The 20,353-nt window shown below is 42.8% G+C and overlaps 1 protein-coding gene across 7 annotated transcripts in view; it reads left to right on the top strand.

Moving 5' to 3' along the window:
- The window catches only part of ELF1 (E74 like ETS transcription factor 1), a 96,311-nt gene that overhangs the window by 54,283 nt on the left and 21,675 nt on the right, over nucleotides 1-20,353 (top strand). For all 7 annotated transcript variants that reach the window (XM_075087703.1, XM_075087723.1, XM_075087749.1 and 4 more), the window contains 3 exons: nucleotides 10,930-11,104; nucleotides 18,870-18,977; nucleotides 19,594-19,758. In XM_075087703.1, coding sequence (XP_074943804.1) covers nucleotides 10,930-11,104; nucleotides 18,870-18,977; nucleotides 19,594-19,758 — 448 coding nt within the window. The remainder of the gene's footprint in view (nucleotides 1-10,929; nucleotides 11,105-18,869; nucleotides 18,978-19,593; nucleotides 19,759-20,353) is intronic.

The raw sequence follows: 20,353 nt of genomic DNA on the forward strand, positions 1-20,353 counted from the left end.
CAGAAATTGGTTGAAATGTTATAACTTCTGCAGCATTGCAGAGACGTCCTTCTCCGAAAATGTTTTTCCTCTGTCACTGATTTGTGCTAGTAGAATCCATCCATTTGTGATGTGGAATTCCCCAAATTCTGGTGTTTGACAGTAGTTTTAACTTTCCTTGTGTGCTAGAATAAAATTCTGAATAGAAGTAACAGTCACACCACAGACAACTACAAGCAGTAGTTACCTGCTCACTGCTTTTAACAGATTGGTTTCTAAATTGTGTAACTTTATGCCGGCTATTCAGAAATAATTTTTGAAGCTATTTAAATTGGTTTCTTTCACACTGCAGGAAAAATATGTCTCTTTCTGTCTGAGGAAGCGCTCAGTTAGGTGTTAATGATCTGAACCACATCCTGTGAGTCCTGAGGTGTCAGTGAAGGACTCCTATTGTAAAAATCAGGCAGGTCCTCTATAGGCGGTGGTAAATAGTAGGATTTTGCATTTATTAACAAGAAATTAGGTGTCTGGGTACTGTGGAAGACAGTTCTTAAAAGGCTGAGAAGTGCCATGACAAACTGTTCCTCCTCTTGTGATTGTGAAAAGCATTTAGCCTCCTCTCTTTCAAAAGTACTTTTGGCTTTATAATCTTGTCTCTGGGTTTTCTGTATGGCCTAATATCTGGCTGGGTCAGTGGCCTGTTTCTGCTGTCAGAGTCATGCGATCATTTCAATGAACTGAGTGTTGTCTGTCTAAAATGCTAACTCGGTTTTGGGTGGAACTAGTAATGTAACTTCCTTCCCTGTATTTTTCCAGAGCTTGTGGTAGCCTGGGGATTTAGATATGGGAATTGCACAAACATAGTCGAAAATGAGCCTTATTTATTACCTCTGTTTGTTGTTCGTTGCTGGCTTTACTTTACAAACCAGTGGGAGAGGGGAGAATTGAGATGGGGAGGGCTACTTCAGTGAGGTTTCTGGAAGGGGTTGTGCAAGCAGAAGTGGTTTTGTTCACTTTAACTATGCATTCTGCCTCTTGCAATTTCTTCAGATGCTCGCCTGAAAAACAGAAAATATTAAAGATTGTTCAACAGTGCAGTAAAAACTCCCTAAACAGAGCTTTCTGCAGCTCCAGAACAAACTCAACCTTGGCATTTATCTCATAACCCAAATAAATCCTACTCCAGATGAAGCCTAAGGAAAGAAGGCGACCTGCAGCATACCCTGCAGGGGGTTGAAATCAAAGATGCGAAAGGCCGGAGAAAGAGTGCATAGCAGAAGGCCCATCACTGCAAATGGTCGCATGCAAGCTCCTCTTAAATCACTGGGTTACCTTAGTTCATATAACAGAGGCAGGTAGACAGCTAGTTGGCTGCATGGAGGTAGATCTTAAATACTCAGTTGTAGAAAAGGAGTCCTGCATAGGGAAAGATCTAGGAAGCTGCAGCAAGATTTAGCTCAGGCAAGGATTTATATATAGTACAACATTAATCCAAAACAATTGCTTGTTGCTTATACCTGATTGATCTGCTTCTTACAGCATAGGAGCTGTTGCTACTCCTGAAGTTTTAAAGTTCTGGACAGATTAGTTGTATTTAGGGATGGATGACCCAATTTCTGTACTTTGCAAAAGTTTTAGCTCTGGAAGTGGTCTGTGTTGGTCAGAGTAATTTTTTGAGCTTCATTAGTATACAAAAAAGTGACATATTTATACACAGGTGTCATTTAACTGATCTTCAGATAATTATTTTTGCACTGATGCCAAAAGCTGGCATTGCAAGAACTCTCATACTTTTCTTCTTGTCAAAGCTTTGCTTGGAGCCCTGTTGTGTGAAGAGCTGTCAAGACATGGAACAGCTGTGGGGAGAGGTTTGGGGTCTAGATGGCAGCTACACTCAGGATTTCAGGGAAGTCATAATTCATGGCTTTTGTTTTGTTTTTTTTAAGACTTGGTTAAACAACTGTAAATTATGAACAGTCCTTTTGCAAATGTAAGCATTCAGCCAGTGGCAGATGCCAAGGGGAGGGACTTGATCACATGGCCCCGTGTGAACGGGAAGGGCTCTCGCTTATCAGCTTTATCCTTTCCAGTTTAGAAAATAATGATTTTTTTTTTTTTCTTGGAGGGTTCATTTATCACATTATGCATGTGTAGTGCGGACAAAATGGGATGAAAATAACCTTGTAATTTTGAGAAGGGAACAAGTGGCTTGCACTAATGCTATTGATAACCTGTTTGGCTGCTGCTACCTGTCAGAGATCCTGGTTAAATAGAGGATTTGTGCTTTTTTTTTTCTTTTTCTCCTCACACAAAACTGGGCACAAGCTCCTACAGGCTGTGGCTGAGTCAGTGCCACTGCCTAAAACTGCTTTTCTTCATGTCTGCAGCTTCTCCTCTCTATGTCTTTTCATTTCGTCCTTTGTTAACTTACAGTTAATGCGGTATTTGATCAGGACATTCTTAATTTAAAAAGCCGAATAAAAGCAGCCACAGAGGCTGGATCCCTACTAGGAAGTTTTAAAAGGTGCCAGGGACACACTGAATCATTGCAATCATTAAATTGCTAGCATGATCCCCAGCATGACTGCTCTGTGCCAACAGGTGCTCTCTCAAGTGGCTCTAACATGTGTAGTAACCTGTGCCTGAAGACACCTTCTGCACCTCTGAGGGATGTTTCCCTCTTCTCTTCTTGGGTCCAAGCCCTTAGGTTGGGCTGTGACTTCTGCACCATCTTCTCATGCCTTGGTTTGCTCTTTCATGTTCCCTGGTGTTACCATAGGCTTTCTGAAACATTAAGTCACCTGGTCAAGGCCAAGGTCTACATTTTTTGGCCATTTCCAGCTCCTGCAGAAAGTGCCCCCCTTATCCACTTGCTGTTTTGTGAAGACTTTAAGGAGATCCATGATGAGGTTGTCTCCCCAGGGAAGCAAGTGACATTTACCTGCTTCCAGCATCCCTCTGTGAAACTTGGCAATTTCTCAGATCTTGGCCATGGGAACGCCTTTAAGGTCAAGAGGCTGCCTCTGCTGTTGGCACAGGAACCTTCAGCAAAGAGAAAACTGAAGCCCATTTTCTAGTCACCAAGATCACTTTGCCTAGTTTTATTTAGTTGTTGGTTTGTTTTGTGTTGTTTTTTTTTAATAGATCACCAACTGTATTGCAAGTCTGAATTCTGTTGCTCTGTTAAAAAGCCACGTTTTTTTCCCCAAGGTTTCTTTCCCTTCCCCCCTCCCTGTAGCTTTTCTCTGCTCCTATTTTATGCCTTTCTTCCCACCCATCACTCACTTGCACAAAATTTATTCCACACCAGTTAGAAGCTAGTCACCATATTCCTGGGACAAGTTTTCTTCCTTAAAGGACTTGTGGGAGAAGACAGTACCTCCAGAGCAGAAGAAATCCCCTTCCTTACTTTCCATTTCCACAATTAAGGTGGTATTTTGATACTCTGTCAATTGGTGACAGCTGATGAGAAAATTCTCAGAGAAAAAAAAAAAAGAAACACCTTGTCAGCATGTCAAACACCTAAGAGAAGTTTGAGAGCAGGAAGGAAGATTGCTGCCTTTGTCCTCAGGAGGAGGGCAGGATTCAGTTTTCAGGGCGTCATGGAGCATGACCTGCTCATGGGATCTTCCATGGGCTTCAGCATCTGTCTGAAGCTTTGCACTCCTCCAGATTGTTAAAGGTTGGTCTACAAGACTGGCTTGTAGATGAACTGCAGCGAGGAACTTGGTGTCTAAGACATGGGAAGAGTTCAGCAGTAGCTCAATTGCTTTGTATCCAGCAGACATGGGAGATGAGTTGAAGCCAAGCCAAAGCTTTGGTGGAGCTAGGGTGTCCCATTTTAACAACATTTTGCATGAGAAAGATGAAGCAGCAGAAGTAGGCAAAAGGAAAAAATACACAAATTGTTCTTATGGATTTAGGTATTGATTTCTTGAAAAATCATTGCACTTTAATTTCAGACTTTATTTTTAGTTTTGGGATACTTCACACTCTTCCTTTCTGTTAGTGCATGTAGAACCACCTTTGTATTAGAAATAGATTATTTTGTGGTCTTGCTATTGGAGGGATAATTCATTTTGTCTTCATTGAATCACGACTGTTGAGTCCTTAACTGAATGTTTTCCTCCTGTGTAATTCTCATTACACATCAAAGGGAGCCATATCTGTCGTGGTTTAGTGGCAGCTCAGCCCCACACAGTCGCTCGCTCACTCCCCCACCGGTAGATGGGGGAGAGAATCAGAAGGGTAACGCTCGTGGGTTGGGATAAGAACAGTTTAATAATTAAAATTAAAAGAAACAACAGTAGAAATGCAATGTAAAGGAGAACAACGAGAGGCGCAAAGCCCCGGGGGAGGGGGGAAGGGAGGGGAGAGGCGGAACGAACTGCCGAAACAAACCGCACGCGCCACAGCTGCCCGCCGACCCGACGCCGCGCCGCCTCCGCGCTGCCACTGCCCCCCCCTCCCCCCCCCCCCCCATATATTGGTCATGGTGTCACATGGTATGGAATGAACCTGCCATTGGCCAGTCGGGGTCAGCCGTCCCCACCATGGCCCTGCCCCTCCCAGCCCCCCCTGCCACGCCACGCGGCAGAGCGCGGGAAGCTGGAAAGGTAGCCGACCCCCACAGTGAGGAGAATTAACTCCTTCTCAGCCAAAACCAGCACAATATTAAAGATGGCCTCTTCTGCAGTTCTGAATTAGTTCGAAGTTATTCTTGTGTCTTACAACAACAGAGCAACAGGAAACTTTAGCTTGGCTCTTAATTGGGATTCAGGCACTTTCAGTGAAACTAAGAACATTATAGAAGTACTCAGGTGAGATTCTACCTCTCAACAGTCATCTATGCATCAGCATACAAGAGTAGTTGCTTTTAAAGCTGAATTAAATGCTTGTTAATGAAATTGTAACCACTTGCAAATATCATACAAAAAAGTGATGACGGTTTCCACAAAAATACATTTCAAATTAGATTTGCTTGCAGTTGCATGGATGTTTTTCTCTCTGAAAGCAGATTATATATTCGTTCCAGCCTTTCCTGTTTACAACCATGGCAGGAAAGAAAATCCATATGTTGTACCTCTGTAAGGTAGGAGTTAGAAGCAGGTGTAACTATGGTTTTAAAATAAAGGCCACAAGAAGTGATATTTACTCTGACTCTTCCAGTTCAAAACTATTATTAATTAAAAGAAAACCACATTTAAAGTGTCTTACAAAGAATGAATGCTTTTCTGTTTGTCTCTCGTATTTGGGAAGCATAGTGTGTCAACAAGCTCCTCGGACAGTCTGGCGCTGAGTTCAAGTGGCAAGGTATTCCCCTGCCATGGAGGTTCCTGTGCCTGTAGAAAGTCACAGTGCCTGTGTCAGGGAATGTGTATGATAGTTGTTTCTAGACATGGTCAAAATACAGGTTAACCTTGCAGAGCCGATCACATCTGATCACACAGATTGAACCAACTGCTGCTGAAATGCATGGCAGTACCATGGGAAACAATTTGGTCAGCGGTGCAGCATGTTTCAGTAACACATGGAAGTTTGGACTTCTGTAATTACGTTTCACAGCAGAGTGATGAGTAGGGTGAAATATCATAGAATCACAGAATCATTAAGGTTGGAAAAGACCCTTAAGATCATCGAGTCCAACTGCTAACCTATCACTGCCAAGTCCACCACTAAACCATATCCTCAAGCACCACGTCTACCCTTCTTTTAAATACCACCAGGGATGGAGACTCAACCACCTCCCTGGGCAGCCGGTTCCAATGTTTGACAACCCTTTCGGTGAATAATTTTTTCCTAATATCCAACCTAAACTTCCCCTGGCGCAGCTTGAGGCCATTTCCTCTCATCCTATCACTTGTTACTAGGGAGAAGAGACTGACCCCTGTCTCACTACAACCTCCTTTCAGGTAGTTGTAGAGAGCAATAAGGTCTCCCCTCAGCCTTCTCTTCTCCAGGCTAAACAACCCCAGCTCCCTCAGCTGCTCCTCATAAGACTTGTTCTCTAGACCCTTCACCAACTTCATTGCCCTTCTCTGGACACGCTTCAGCAACTCAATGTTCTTCTTGTAGTGAGGGGCCCAAAACTGCACACAGTACTCAAGGTGCGGCCTCACCAGTGCTGAGTACAGGGGCACAATTACCTCCCTGCTCCTGCTGGCCGTGCTATTCCTGATACAAGCCAGGATGCCATTGGCCTTCTTGGCTGCCTGAGCATGCTGCCGGCTCATGTTCAGGCAGCTGTCAGCCAGCACCCCCAGGTGCTTTTCCTCCAGGCAGCTTTCCAGCCATTCCTCCCCAAGCCTGTAGCGGTGCCTGGGGTTGTGACCCAGCACTTGGCCTTGTTGAATCTCATACCATTGGCTCCGGCCCAACGATCCAGCCTGTCCAGGTCCCTCTGTAGGGCCTTCCTGCCCTCCAGCAGATCGACACTTCCACCCAGCTTGGTGTCATCTGCAAGCTTACTGAGGGTGCACTCAATCCCCTCATCCAGATCATCAGTGAAGATATTGAACAGGACCAGCCCCAACACTGAGCCCTGGAGAACACCGCTCCTGACCAGCTGCCAACTGGATTTGACTCTATTCACCACCGCTCTCTGGGCTCGGCCATCCAGCCAGCGCAGAGTGCACTTGTCCAAGCCATGAGCAGCCAGCTTCTCTAGGAGAATGCTATGGGAGACAGTGTCAAAGACCTTACTAAAGTCCAAGCAGACAACGTCCACTGCCTTCCCCTCATCCACTAAGTGGGTCACCCATAGAAGGAGACCAGGTTAGTGAGGCAGGACCTGCCTTTCACGAACCCATGCTGGCTGAGCCCGATCCCTGGGTGTCCCACATGTGCTGCATAATGGTATTCAAGATGATCTGCTCCATGACCTTTCCCGGCATCGAGGTCAGGCTGACAGGCCTGTAGTTCCCTGGATCCTCCTTCCGACCCTTCTTGTAGAGGGGTGTCACATTCGCTAGTTTCCAGTCATCTGGGACCTCCCTGGTTGACCATGACTGGTGATAAATGATGGACAGTGGCTTGGCGAGCTCCTCTGCCAGCTCCCTCAGTATCCTTGGGTGTATCCCATCTGGCCTCATGGACTTGTGAATGTCCAGGTGAAGGAGCAGGTCAGTGACTGCCACCTCGTCAACAACTGGGACTTCATTCTGCATGCTATGTCCATCTCCCAGCACAGGAGCCTGACAACCCTGAGGATGACCAGTCTGAGTATTAAAGACTGAGGTAAAGAAAGCATTATGTACCTCAGCCTTCTCCACATCTTTTGTGGCAAGGTTACCTTCCGCATCCAAGAAAGGAGATTCTCCCTGGCCCTCCTTTTGTCACTGGTGTATTTATAAAAACACTTTTTGTTATCTTTAACACTGGCAGCCAGTTTAAGTTCCAGCTGGGCCTTCGCCTTCGTAATCTTTTCCCTGCATAACCTCACAACATCCTTGTAGTCCTCCTGAGTCACCTGCCCCTTCTTCCAAAGGTGGTAAGCTCTCTTTTTCTTGAGGTCCAGTCAAAACTCACTCTTCAGCCAAGCCGGTCTTCTCCCCTGCCTGCTCGACTTGCGGCACACATGGACGGCCTGCTCCTGTGCCTTTGAGACTTCCTTCTTTAGTAACATCCAGCCTTCCTGGACTCCTTTGCCCTTCAGGACTGCCTCACAAGGGACTCTGTTAACCAGACTCCTTAACAACAAAGTCTGCCCTTCTGAAGTTCAGGGTAGCAGTTTTGCTGACCCTCTTCCTTACTTCTCCAAGTAAGGTTCTCCCACACACTCCAGGAACCTCCAAGACTGCTTTCTCTCTGCTGTGTTGTATTTCCAGCAGATATCTGGTAAGTTGAAGTCTCCCACGAGAACCAGGGCTAGGGATTGTGAGACTTCAGCCAACTAATTCTGGAGTACTTCATCTATCTCCTCATCCTGGTTGGGTGGTCTATAACAGACTCCCACCAGGATGTCTGCCTTATTGGCCTTTCCCCTGATCCTTACCCATAAGCACTCAAGCTTATCATTACCGTCGTTGGGTTCTAGACAGTCAAAACACTCTCTGACATACAAGGCTAGATCAATATCAATAGGGCTTTGAGAAACTGAGCTGAAAATATGTGACTATCGGTTGCTTTTATCTGTGTCTCGTTTATTTTTCTGAAACAGTTTTTCGTTACTTGTCCCCACTAAAGAATAACAGCAGTGCTGGTAGTGGTTTTGCTTCTTGGAGGCCAAGTCAGTGACGTGAATGTCAGTCATTAGAGAGGGACGGTGCTGAGTCAGAGTACTTTTTTTATCTGGAAGAAGCTAACATGAGGCTTATCCTAAGCACAAGCAAGTTGGTATGTTGCTGTAGACGCTGCAGCTATCAAGCTGGTGCAGTGGCAGAAGCAGGGAGGAAGGAGCGCCTCCCTTCGAAGATGTGGCGAGGAGGCAGCTGGCCATTTGCCAATGAGCGTGTAGGAGGCTGATGCCTACATCAGAAATAGACACCCCAACGCCTCCACCTTTTTACAGTCAACAGAGAGAAATAGGTGGTTTTAGGGCACGATTCCTCCTATTATAGCACAGGAGCCTAAAAGTGGACAGGGAAATTGTGCCCTAGAAATACCCATTTCTCTCTGTTGGCTCTGAATGAAACCTGAGGTTCCTAGCTCAAGTCCAAGCATTTGCACCACAGCTGTCTGGAGTTAGGTGAGATGAACTTCACCCCTAGTGTCCATGAGCTAAAGCAGGATGAGAAGACTGAAATTGTCTTATTTGCATCTTCTCTGCCTGAAATCCATAGTTTTTATCTGCTCAGGAAAATATTGAAGAGATATTTATAATGCTTGCAGGTGATAGGAGCCTGAGTGGAATGTCATATATAATCCTTTGTTTATTTATTTATTTTTAATGCATTTACATATATGGGCATACAATATATGTAAATTCATCCCAAAAGTAATATACTGCGGCATATTACTGAAATTGGGGTGCTTAAACTATTTTTGTAGCATGAATTTTATCTTTGTAATGAGGCTGCAACAGACCATCTTCCTTCTAGTTTCTGGAGCACATTGTTAAAACCTTTTTTAATGCACATGGTATTTTATTTTTCTTCACTTTTTTATCATGCTTTATGTTTTTACTGATTGGGCTTTTATTTAACCAAATCTATTTGTTTACGCCTGCCTGTAAACAAATAGGATCTGGCACGTTAGGGTCAGTGAACATGATGCGTTCTGGGGAACAGCAGGGACCTCTTGGCCACCACTGGTTCCCAGTTTCTCAGCCCAAGCAAGATGCAGCCTCGGAGCAAGGTGGCCACAAAGGTGTGGGTTAGAAGCTGTTCCATTGCTTGACTTGATAGACGCCCATCATCTGGCAACATGATCCCATGAGACAGCTTTAACTAGTCTGGCCTTTGTTCATTTTTATTGATCTTGTACCATGTTATTCTATTTTGAAGCTTATGTTTGACAGAGTAGGTAGGTTATTTGTGGTTTTTTTTTCTCTTGATTTTTTAATAGTTTTTTGTTGTTGTTTAGCAGACTGTCCATGATAGAAACCCACAGAAATACTAGGTGTTTTTCTTAGTTCTTCCTTTTTTCCTGATTGCCTGTTACCACAGTTGTTGCTGAAACATGTTTTACAGAACATTTTAAAGTAGTAATTACTGCATTTTAAAACTCCCAATTACACTTTCTACTTTCAGGACTTATGTTCCAGACTCTTCCCTAGGAGGGGCTTACTCCTGTAGCTGTTGTCTGCATTGAGCTACTAGCTCTGATACCATTTTCCGTTGGTGGTGGTGTGCTTAGTGGCAAGATTGTGAGACATGAGCAATCTCTAAGCATGCTCATAATCATATGGTTGGTTTTTTTTCTGGTGTGGTTAAATAAAAAACCTACTTGATCCGTGCATATCTCTGCTTTTCTGTGGAGGGTGAGACCAAATGTACATATACTGGTTTTCTCAGACACATGTTTTAGCAACTTTTTGGTTTGTTTTCTTGTTTTCAAGCTTGCTGCATTCATAATGTGATTTATTTTCATAGTGAAAGAGCCTTAGAGTTACACTAGACTTTCTTTGAGCCTGCTCTGCTATCATTGGCTCTGACTTTCTTTGCACATATGACATTTTAAAAGACTCACTTTGGAGAATACTGTGTCTGTAGTAAATGGTATTTTCTGAAAACCTCTTCCTGTTGAATGGTTGCCTTTTCAGAGAGTGTGCATCTTCATGTTATTACTGGTCATCTTGATTTCTGTTTTCCCAGCTGCCCCTTTTCTTCTGTGTCTGATGCAAAATAACTATTGGGACAGAAGGATGATGTCTGAAAGCAGACTTAGGAAGGAAAGCGGCGGGGGCAATACTGTCAAGTGACTAAAGCCATAAGAATTAGAGAGGGAAAGTATTGCGGAATATATGTGATTCTGTGTATATCAAGCACTCCCTGTTACAGCCCTTGCTCTTGTAGCGAGTATCCCCTAAAATAGTGATCTTGAACTAGTGTCTTGTAGGAATCTTGGTGCCTGTGAAGGCTTCGTCTAGTCCTGACAGCCACAGCACTCCTCCGCTCCCAGCCTGACGGGAAGAGCAAATGATTGAGGTGCTTGCAGCAAGTTGCTTGCCCAGTATTATTGCCAGCAAAGTTTAGCATTTACTGTGCTGTGCCACTCCTCTGTATTGTCAGCTTTTATGCTGCAAAACAGTTTCATGGGAGTCTGGTATTACCTACTGGAATAAAGTCAATATATTAGATACTACAGTGATACTCACCTGCTGGCCTATAGTGGGACACTGCTGCTGCTTGGTTTTATGTGCTAAATATCATCTTGTTCTTTGGTACTCCCTCCTGACGGTCTAATATTCAAGTGATGTGGTATAGGTCTCTTGAAGTATTAATCAGTAAGTGGTTAGATTGGATGTAGTCTAACTACCATTATTCTAATTCTCTTTTTTCCACCTCCCAGCTTGGTGATCCATCTATTTTCCCAGCTGTCATCGTGGAACACGTTCCTAGTGCAGACCTCCTACACAACTACTCCGGCTTAAGCTGTGTGGATGAACCTAGTGACATGATCACTGAGAGCTCTCTGGACGTTGCAGAAGAGCAAATCATAGAAGATGATGATATCACCCTCACAGGTTGGCAGTAAAATCATTTCTATGCCATGTTTGTGCACCAGGATGGCTGTGGTTAATGGTGGAAAAAGCTTAATGACAAAAAAAACCCAAACAAACCAGGAAACAAAATTATGGTAGTATTGAATGCTGTTAATTCTGTATGAGACAGAGAAAATGGCATTAATACCATTAGCAGGTGGCTTGCAATCCGAGCTGCACAGCTGATAATGGTGAAGAGTTTCATCCATCAACAGTGATTAAGAGAGAGTCCTGCTCTGAGTACGAACAAGATTTGTCCCTGCTCTTCGTAGGATTTGTTTGCTCTTATTTAATGGTTGATAAGTACTGAAGTAAACGTAAATACCAAAAAGCAGGAATACACAGCTTGAGTAGATGTACTGCTTTTAGCTTCCTGAGGGTATAGTTAGCCATAAAATGTGCACGTTACCATGACTTACTGGTGTAAGTACACTCAGCATAGAGTTCATTTTGGATCTCTAATAATGATTAACACCTAAAATACAGATGTTCTGTGTAAATGCTGTTAGAAGAGATAGCCCCAAAGAGAAAACAGCTCTCAAGAGGAAAACTTGAAGATCTGTCACTTTTTTTTTTTAAAAAGCAGCCCCTTGCTGAATGCGTGCATGTGAAGAATTTTTGCAGAACAAGTCTGAAAGGTGGGGTAGATACTTTGCAGAATGAAGATCTGTTTCTGTGTCTTCTTTCAGCCATTAGGCTCCACACCTGGACTGTCTCCAGGGCTGGAGACAGCTTGCTGGTTTCAATCATGCTTTTGACATTATTTCCAAAGCCATACTCTGATACCATCTTTTACCACCAAAAGCAAAACAAAAACTCAGAAACAGTTGCCATGTGGAACAGTTCACAGAGTAAATTGACATGAGCTGTTCTGAGTAAATGGTTTTATCTGATAAATATGGCTCCTTTTTTTTTTCTTAGTAGTGAATTATGTGTGAACAGACTGTGACCGTACAAATAAGTTAGCTGGTTCTTCAGGAAGGTCTTACATACTTAAACATTATTTCAAGTTGAGACCTCTTGCCAACTATTCACTTGCTATTCATATTAATTATTCACACTGTAACTGGCATTTCCTCAGTGTGTTACTTAAACACCACTTAATGCGGCTGTGTGAATTTTTCATAGCAGATCATTTTTAAGAATCTATATTCACTGTAATATACTGTGTGTGAATTTTTACTCGCATGAGTAATTGTGAAACTCCGCTTTCGTGAATGCTCTTGTTAACATTTTTTTTGTTGCTGGTCACATGAGAAGGGTTTGCAAATTGCTGCCAGAGACTGAAAATATGTAATCCTTGTAACTGATGGTGTCCAAGGGTTTCTGGGATACTTGGAGGCAGACAAGTACAGTATTGTTCCCATCATCCATTGTAGTTAAAGCAATCTAGTTTTCTTTAAAGGAAAAGTCCTTAGAAAACTGGAGCTGCCACTTTGCAGAGGTTATTGTTGCAAAGGAGACATTAATTAATTATCTGTTTCACACTCCCTGTCCTGTTAGCTACTGTGCGTGCTGCGGGTTTCCTTGGGAAGGAAAGTGTCTGGTTTTGCAGTGTTGGATGGCTGGGCAGGAACCAGCACCCCTGCTGAAAGCTCCTGCCCAGGATGCAAGGCGGGCAGCCCTGGCAGCTCAGCCCCTGGTGTATGGCAGGGAGCCATCCCGCGTGACTCAAGTGGGGCAGAATTTGAGGGTCCAGGGGAAGGCACCCCACAGGAGGTGAGAGGACACTGGGGAAGGAGCCCCCATCACCTCCCTCCTGCTGCAGGCAAGCAATGGCTGTGGCCACAGCTGCCCACTTGAACTGCAAGGCTGCCATGGAAGAGATCCGGTTTAAGCACGGCTTGCCGCAGGCTGCCTCTGAAATGGGGCTAATTGTAACTGAAATTTCCCACCTACTCTGTTTTTCAGCTGCTTTTTTTCCCCCATCCCTTCTTTGAAGTTCCCATCTTGATTTTTTTTCACAGGATGTGTTTGGTCTCAACAGTGAAAAGCGCTGTTTTGCTCTGTGAAGTTTCTACTAGTCTTTTCAGTCATTTCCACATTATGCCTTTGAGAAAGGATCAGACATTAAAAGACTGTACTAATTCCACATTAAAATATTCATAAGACTGAAGTTCACAGTAAAACAAAACTGAAACCGGCATCATTTGTGACTAAACATTAATTACAGAGAAATGGCTGCTTAATATGCAGGATTTGTCGGTTTGTGGGTTTTTTTTGTTCTTTTTTTTAATGTTAGTAGTTTTTTGGTACTGTTTTATGACTGCGTTAAGCTTCTCTCTTCTCCTAAGCTAACAGAAATTAGCAGTAGGTCTTCTGAAACTGAAGCAATTAGTTTTTAGGGATCTATCTGAAGAACGATGGATGCTGGTATGTTTTTTCCATCTACCAGGCGTAGCTTCAGCCCTTCAAAACCACAGCTATCGCACATCGGTGCTTACTTACCTGTAGTATAAATCATAACCTCCAGAAAACTAAGAACAGCATCTGTTTCACCTGAAACCCTGCTGAAAGATGTCTAGTGACCTGCTTTTTAGTTACATTAATGCTCACACTTCAATATTTTTTATTATGAATAGGCAGACCTGTCTTATCGCCCTCTTTTTTAAAAGTACCTTTCCCTGGAAAAACTGTAATGGCAATTTATATTGTCAGTCTGTTGCCAGTATTATGGGACTTTAAATGATTAACCATCATGTAGTAATGGGTGATAAAGAAAATAAGTTTGACCATTTGGCTTTGAATGAACTTTTATCTCTAAAGGGAATATTGCATTTATTTTTTATTTTTTTTCTCTGAAAGATACAGAGGATAATGTTTTGTGCAGAATAAAGTCTAGGTCAACTTGTCAGATGCTATAATTCGCTACACTTCATTTACCTATTTGGTAAATAGGCTGTTTTGGCAGTGATAGGTTAGCAGTTGGACTCGATGATCTTAAGGGTCTTTTCCAACCTTAACGGTTCTATGATTCTATTTACCTTCTTAATGTGATTAATTATGGTTATAAGTTGCATAGGAGGGAGGAACTAATTGGATTGTGCAAGTTCCTGAAAACTTTTCCTTTTTTTAAATTTTTCTTTTCTTTTTATTTAAACTTTGTCATGGCTGGCCAGTTTAATTTAGAAAAATAACAGTTAATCAAACTCTACCATTTTGCGATTCTCCTATTCTGGCATTGGTTTGATGGGATCAGGGAAGCAGCTGCACTGAGACGGTCTATGGGGATGAGGGAGGAAGGATAGAAAATTTGTCCTTAGATGCCTTGTGTCTAGTCTCAAGTGGGAGCATGGAAGTGTGTGTTTTCCCAGATTGATAATGGTGCTTAATAGCCAGTTCAGAAGTTATTTTACAGCATTTTGAAGTTTGGTAGCATTTAGCTTGTACATTTGGTGAAGCTCTAGCATTCCTGGCACAAGCCAACTGGTCAGCAGGAGAATGAAGGTAAAGAGATGATAGATGCTGCAGTCCCACACAAACCCAGTGTCTTCGGTGGTTATTTATGATGCTACAGAGAAGTTCAAAGGAGCAGTTAGGTGCAAATTGAACTTCATAGTGTTAATTCGTGAGGATTTTGAGTTGATGAGATGCCAATTGTTTAAAAAAAAATCCTCCAAAAACCACCCAGATAACAGGTATAGATTCAGTTATTTTGTAAAGCAATTCACTGCTGTACCTGGCATCTGGTTAAAAACAGTGAGGGTTTTTTCATATGGCTTCACAATGAGATTATTTTCCTTAGAAATTTTTAAAACTTGCTTAAAATAAAATGAAGGGTGATGTGTAGGTCTCCTGAAATACCTGTGCTCTTAAACTCAGTTTCCCAGTGTCAGTTAACAATCAGCTCTGAGCTAATACTAAAAATCAATCGCTTAAATTTAACAGCCAGCTATTCTGCAAAAGGGAGTTCTGATCATGTTTAATAGATGTTTTTCTACTCTAGCAACTTTAGATTTCTTTCAATGTTATTTTGAGGCTCTGTGGTCCCTGCTTTTGTCTGTATTAAAACTAGCACAGAATTTAAACACAGCTGTGACAGCACAGCCCTTACCTTGGCCTGGACAAGGACTCGCGTTGTCCACTCTCCAGAGCTGCCAGCCAACTGGGCAAGCACCAGGAGTGGGACAGGATCGCTGAAAGAAGTGTAAAGCTTTCAGAAAAGACACTAGGGAGGAGTAGGGAAAGCAGGACTTTGGACTGACGTGGGGAGCTTCCACGTGAGGCATAGTTTCTTTCTCCATCGGGTGAGAAGAGCAGAAAAGCTGTGTTTGGGGAGGCCTGGAACTAAGGGCAGGCGCTGATTCATAGTGAACCTGGATTCAGAGTAACTGGGCTGTAACTGGCGGGCAGATACAGAGGCTTGCATTTGTGGCTTGCTCAGATAAACAAGCACTTGTAGAGTACCTTGGGGAAAAAAATATTAAGTTACTTTTGGGTGTGGTTTTCTCTCCTTCCCCCTCTTCCCCCCCTTCTTCCTTTTTTCCTCCCCCCCGTTTCCTTTTTTCTTCCTTCTTTTTTCCTTTTTCCTTTTTTTTGTTCCCTCTTTTTTATCTCTCCCCCCCACCCTTTTCCTCTTTTTTTGTTTTTAGAGTTGCTACCTATTTAACATAACATTTGAAATCTGATGCTTCTCAGAAATGATGACTGCCGCCACCATTCTTTGAGCTCTGGCTTTGCCAAAGCATAACAAATAAGCTATTTCATCCCAGTTCTTCTTAAATTTGTGACTGTACCGTAACTGCCAGTGGTCGGAATACCTTTCTGCAACATTAAGAGAAAAACGAAAATATCAGACTCCAAATTGCCTTTGGTAGTTGAGTTGGTTATCCCTGAGCATTGTCTCCAGTTCAGTGATGCGAATTAGCATCTTGCTGGTAGTAGAACAGAGAGGTGGTGCTCCATCTGTGTGCAGTACCCCACACCCTGTTTGTGTTAGCTCTTCAGTTCTTGTAATTCAACTTGCTAACCCAGCAAAACGCAAAAACAACTTCTGAGCCATTATAAAGCTAAATTGTCTCACTGCATGGTCAAAAATCGTGGGGCCTGGCTTGTGTTAAGTGACAGGAGTTTGGATGATGAACCAGGGCAGAGATGGGAGGAAGAACCACAGCCCTTGTTTTCTCAGTAACAGGGAAATACTAATTTGGCTCAAACCACCTTGTGAAGTCATCATCTAAGAAGAGACTTGAACAGTGTTAGAAAAGGCATTAATATGGTTAAGAAACTTATTTTTGCCATTCTGTGTCTGTGGATAGACAGATAGCTGGAGCTCCTTACGTTTTTTGTGAGCCTCAAATTATATTCATTTCTGTTTATGTTATTTATATGGTGGTTAGAAGTTCTTTTCACTGGTCTTGGATGTGGATGGTTGCTTTTTAACCACATGGTGTAACAGTGATGTAAAGCTGGCAACCTCTGCCTCGCCTGCCATTATTCAGAGTGAAGAATTGACTCTGCTTTGTCACCTCAGCACCTGAAAGCAAGTGGGAGGGTTTGCTCCTCGTACAGCTCTTGCCAGGGAAAAAGCAAACAGCGGCTGCTCCTTCCTCCCCACCCACAGCACTGAGTACCAGGGGGTACCACTGCTGGCTTTTAAATTTTATGTGGTAGACTAAACCAGCCCTGCTCAATGGCTTTGGCTGAGCTGGGTTGTGGCAGGTTACATTCCCGTCCATTCAGACAATGTCAGAACTGCTGACAGCTGTGCTGGCAGTGCTGTGTGCCTGTATTTAGAGTGACATCCTTACTGTGATCTTTGTTATGCTGGTAGATGGTATGGAAAGTACCCATCCAGATGGTCACTTCTGGTTCTAAGTTTTTAAGTCAGCACTGCCAGGCCAAGCATGGGCATGCCTGTAGACTGCATGGGCTGCGCTTGCTTCAGTCTCCTCCTCAGCTGGCCGGGCATTCCCTAGGTATGGTCTTTGGCTCTTGGGGCTGAGATGCTCTGTGGCTGAGCTCCCGAATCTGCAAGCTGCACAACAAAACTGTCAGCGGTTTGCTGCCCCATCTTGCTTTATAGGTTCCCAGGCCAGGACCATAGTCCATACTCACTACCTCCCCTTGTCTCTTTTCATGCTTTTCACCCCCCCCAGCTCTGTGTTTTCTATTTTTTAAGCTTGTTTGGAGATGTCAGCCAGAAAGTACAGGTCCTGAACTGGCTGAACATGCAAGACATGGGGTGGAGGGCATCCTGTAGGCAAAAGAGTGAGTTACTGTGCAGGTTAGGGGTTCTCAACACCAGTCTCTGCTTCAGTGTATGTAGGTGTGAGCCAACACTTGGGGCATGGTAGGGCTAAGGTCAAGAAGAAACCCAAAAGGTAAGGAGGCTTCTGAGCTCCATGTGCTGCCTGTAAATCACAGCTGGATGGAGGAGGTAGGGCTGATGCTTGAATGTCCACATTTATCTGTGCCCTCTCCTAATGATACGATTGCTGAAGCTGTAAGCATTTGGGGTGAAACTGTTTGGGGTTCTTTTTATTGGTTGATTTTTAATTATGTGATTGTTTAGTGCTAGTGAGCTAGGAGCTTTGTTGTTACCGTGTTTTGGTTTGGTTTTGGTTTTTTTAAGTATGGAAATTCCACTGGCATAAACCTTTTTCTTTTATGTGTAGAAGAAATGTTCCACGGTCATTGTGTGGTGTTTTCCAGTGTATTTTTGCTTGCTCTGTCAGTCTGTCTCCTTTTTTTTTCCTTTTCGTGACTGCTCCACCCAAAATTCCTTAAAGCTAAACAAGGAGAGAGGGCGTGAAGCTGACTCATTACTAGACTGAGAAAGTAACTGAGGTTCATTGGTGTCCTAGGGAGGGGAATACTAACGCAGACCTCTCTACTGCTTTGGTAGATGCAAACAAATTTACCAATGTGGCTTTGAATTTGTGGCAAAGGATAAGGAAACCTGGCCCATGCGTTTCCATCCAGCAAAGAGCAATTTCTGAATTACTGTTATTTTGCAGATCTGCTCTAGGTATTGGGAAGGAAATGATACTTTATCGGATTTTTTTTGGTGTATAGTTTCACATGACCTTAATTATTAATTAATGCTCAATAGCTTTGGATTTGGCTAATGACGACCCTCATGAGACTGATGAGGGCTTGTCTAATAGTCAAAACTTTTGAAAAATTTGTCAGCACTCTGTATTGCTTTTTGTGTTTTATGTTTGCTTGCCAATGTGTTCCTGGAACCTGTGCTGTTAGCCCCATGTATAATCCCCACAGATTTGAATGGTTTAGGATTCAGCTACACCTTCAGATCATATGCCCTCAAACAGAAGTTGCAGAATATTTTCTTGTCTGTCCTCCAGCTAAATGACAGGATATTTTTGGTGAGCATCTCTTGATTATGGAATTCACTTCCTTTGGACCAGCATAAGAAGAAATCAGCAATATTTTTTTAAAGGATACTGTCTGGAATGTTGTGTATGATAGTAATGTTTCTAAGTGTTCATGGGTGTTGTGTTTTACTGCATGTGCTTGATCAGCAAAGGGAGGAGTTAGAAAGAGGAGGCAGAAACAAAGGGTTGGTTTGGTTTTTTAATCCATACATTCTGAAAAATGTAGTGTATTAAATAAATGGCGTGACTGCAGTATGCATTTTCTCCCCAGATAACCTGTTACTACTCATCCAGTAGAAGACCGTGGTTAACACTTTTTTTCCCTAGAAATAAAATAGGAATAAATATATTGTTAACTTTAAGTCCAGTTTGTAGCTTGTTAAGAATTAGTTATTTTCTCTTGCTTTTAGTTGAAGCATCTTGTCATAATGGAGATGAAACAATGGAAACAATCGAGGCTGCTGAAGCACTTCTAAATATGGACTCCCCTGGTCCTATGTTGGATGAAAAAAGAATAAGTAAGTTTTTTATGAAATCAAATCCCGTCTGTATTTGCCCTGATTATTTATGAAATGAGGAGGGATTCAGTGCAGCATGGTTGCGTCAAAGGGGTAAGATGATTTTGCTTCTGCGTAGACTTTACATATGTAGTTTGGGTATCAGAAATCCATGTATGCAATGAAAAATGTAATTTTCATGCCAGAGCTGAGCATTGACAGATAGGGGGAGGATGAAAAAATTACAAAGGGAAGGTGTGAATGAAGCAAGGTTGGTTAGACTGCTGTGTTTTATTTGGCTGATAGAGGATGAGTCTGTTTAGCTTGCCAAGATAAAAAGAACATACACTTACACCTGCAGCTTGTCTTAAATATGAATAAAAATGTGTGATCACCGAATAATTGTGCTTTTCTGGAGAGTGGGTTATAGCATTAAGTTGTTCTATATTCATACTGCTTCTGCTTGTGTAAAAAGTTGTGGGGAGATATATTCCATTATGAACTGATCTTCTCTCCCATGAGGGCCTTAAGTGTCATAGTTTTATTTCATTCTGTGTTTAAATATTTGCTGTAAAAAGTAGCTTTTGAAATTCCTTGTGGCTGTGTAAAAGTATTCCTATTGTCCCTTTTCCTTAAGCAACTATGTTTGGTGCAACTGAAGATGATGATATGGTAGCTCCTATTACACACGTGTCAGTCACGCTTGATGGGATCCCCGAGGTGGTGGAAGTTCACCAAGCCCCAGACCCTTATGCTGAATCACCAGAGACTCCAGAATTTGAACAACCAAAGAAGAAAAAAGGTAAGATGCTGCTGGAGAGCAGGGGTGTGGAGTAAGAAAGCATGGGTGGCATGCTCACCTCCCTGGTGGGTGTCTGGAACCAGTCAGGGTGTCAGGTCAAAATAACTGAGTGGGCTTAGCTAGAAATACAGAGAAGGTGTTTTCTTACTGGGTAGAGTGAGCACAGATACCGGTGCTTAGATACTAATGATGTTGGAGAGGTAGCAATGATGGCCTGTACCACAGGAAACATGGATCTCTGCTTGTTCCTATTTATAGTTTCTTCTTCAGAGCAGAACTGCAGTACAAGCTATAGAGCTTTTGTTGCCATGCTGAAGTACTTTAATTGGCTCCTTTTTAGCTTCAAATAAAGATACTTGGTCTGTTCAGAATATGGGATGAGAATGGGGAGTGTTTTTTTGCTTTTCTTGAATATGAATGGTTTAGGTTTTTTGGTTTGGGGTTTTTTTTTGTTTTTTTTTTTTTTTAAATAGCTGCATGCTATAGTAAGCGTTAGTCCCATTGGCAGTAGACAGCATTTATACAGTGTCCATTGAGTGATGTTCCATTGCAGCGGGTGCTGTGCTAAAGAGTAAGGAAGTTCTGTGGTGCTAGT

This window comes from Phalacrocorax aristotelis, chromosome 1, assembly GCF_949628215.1.
Source record: "Phalacrocorax aristotelis chromosome 1, bGulAri2.1, whole genome shotgun sequence".
Lineage (NCBI taxonomy): Eukaryota > Metazoa > Chordata > Aves > Suliformes > Phalacrocoracidae > Phalacrocorax > Phalacrocorax aristotelis.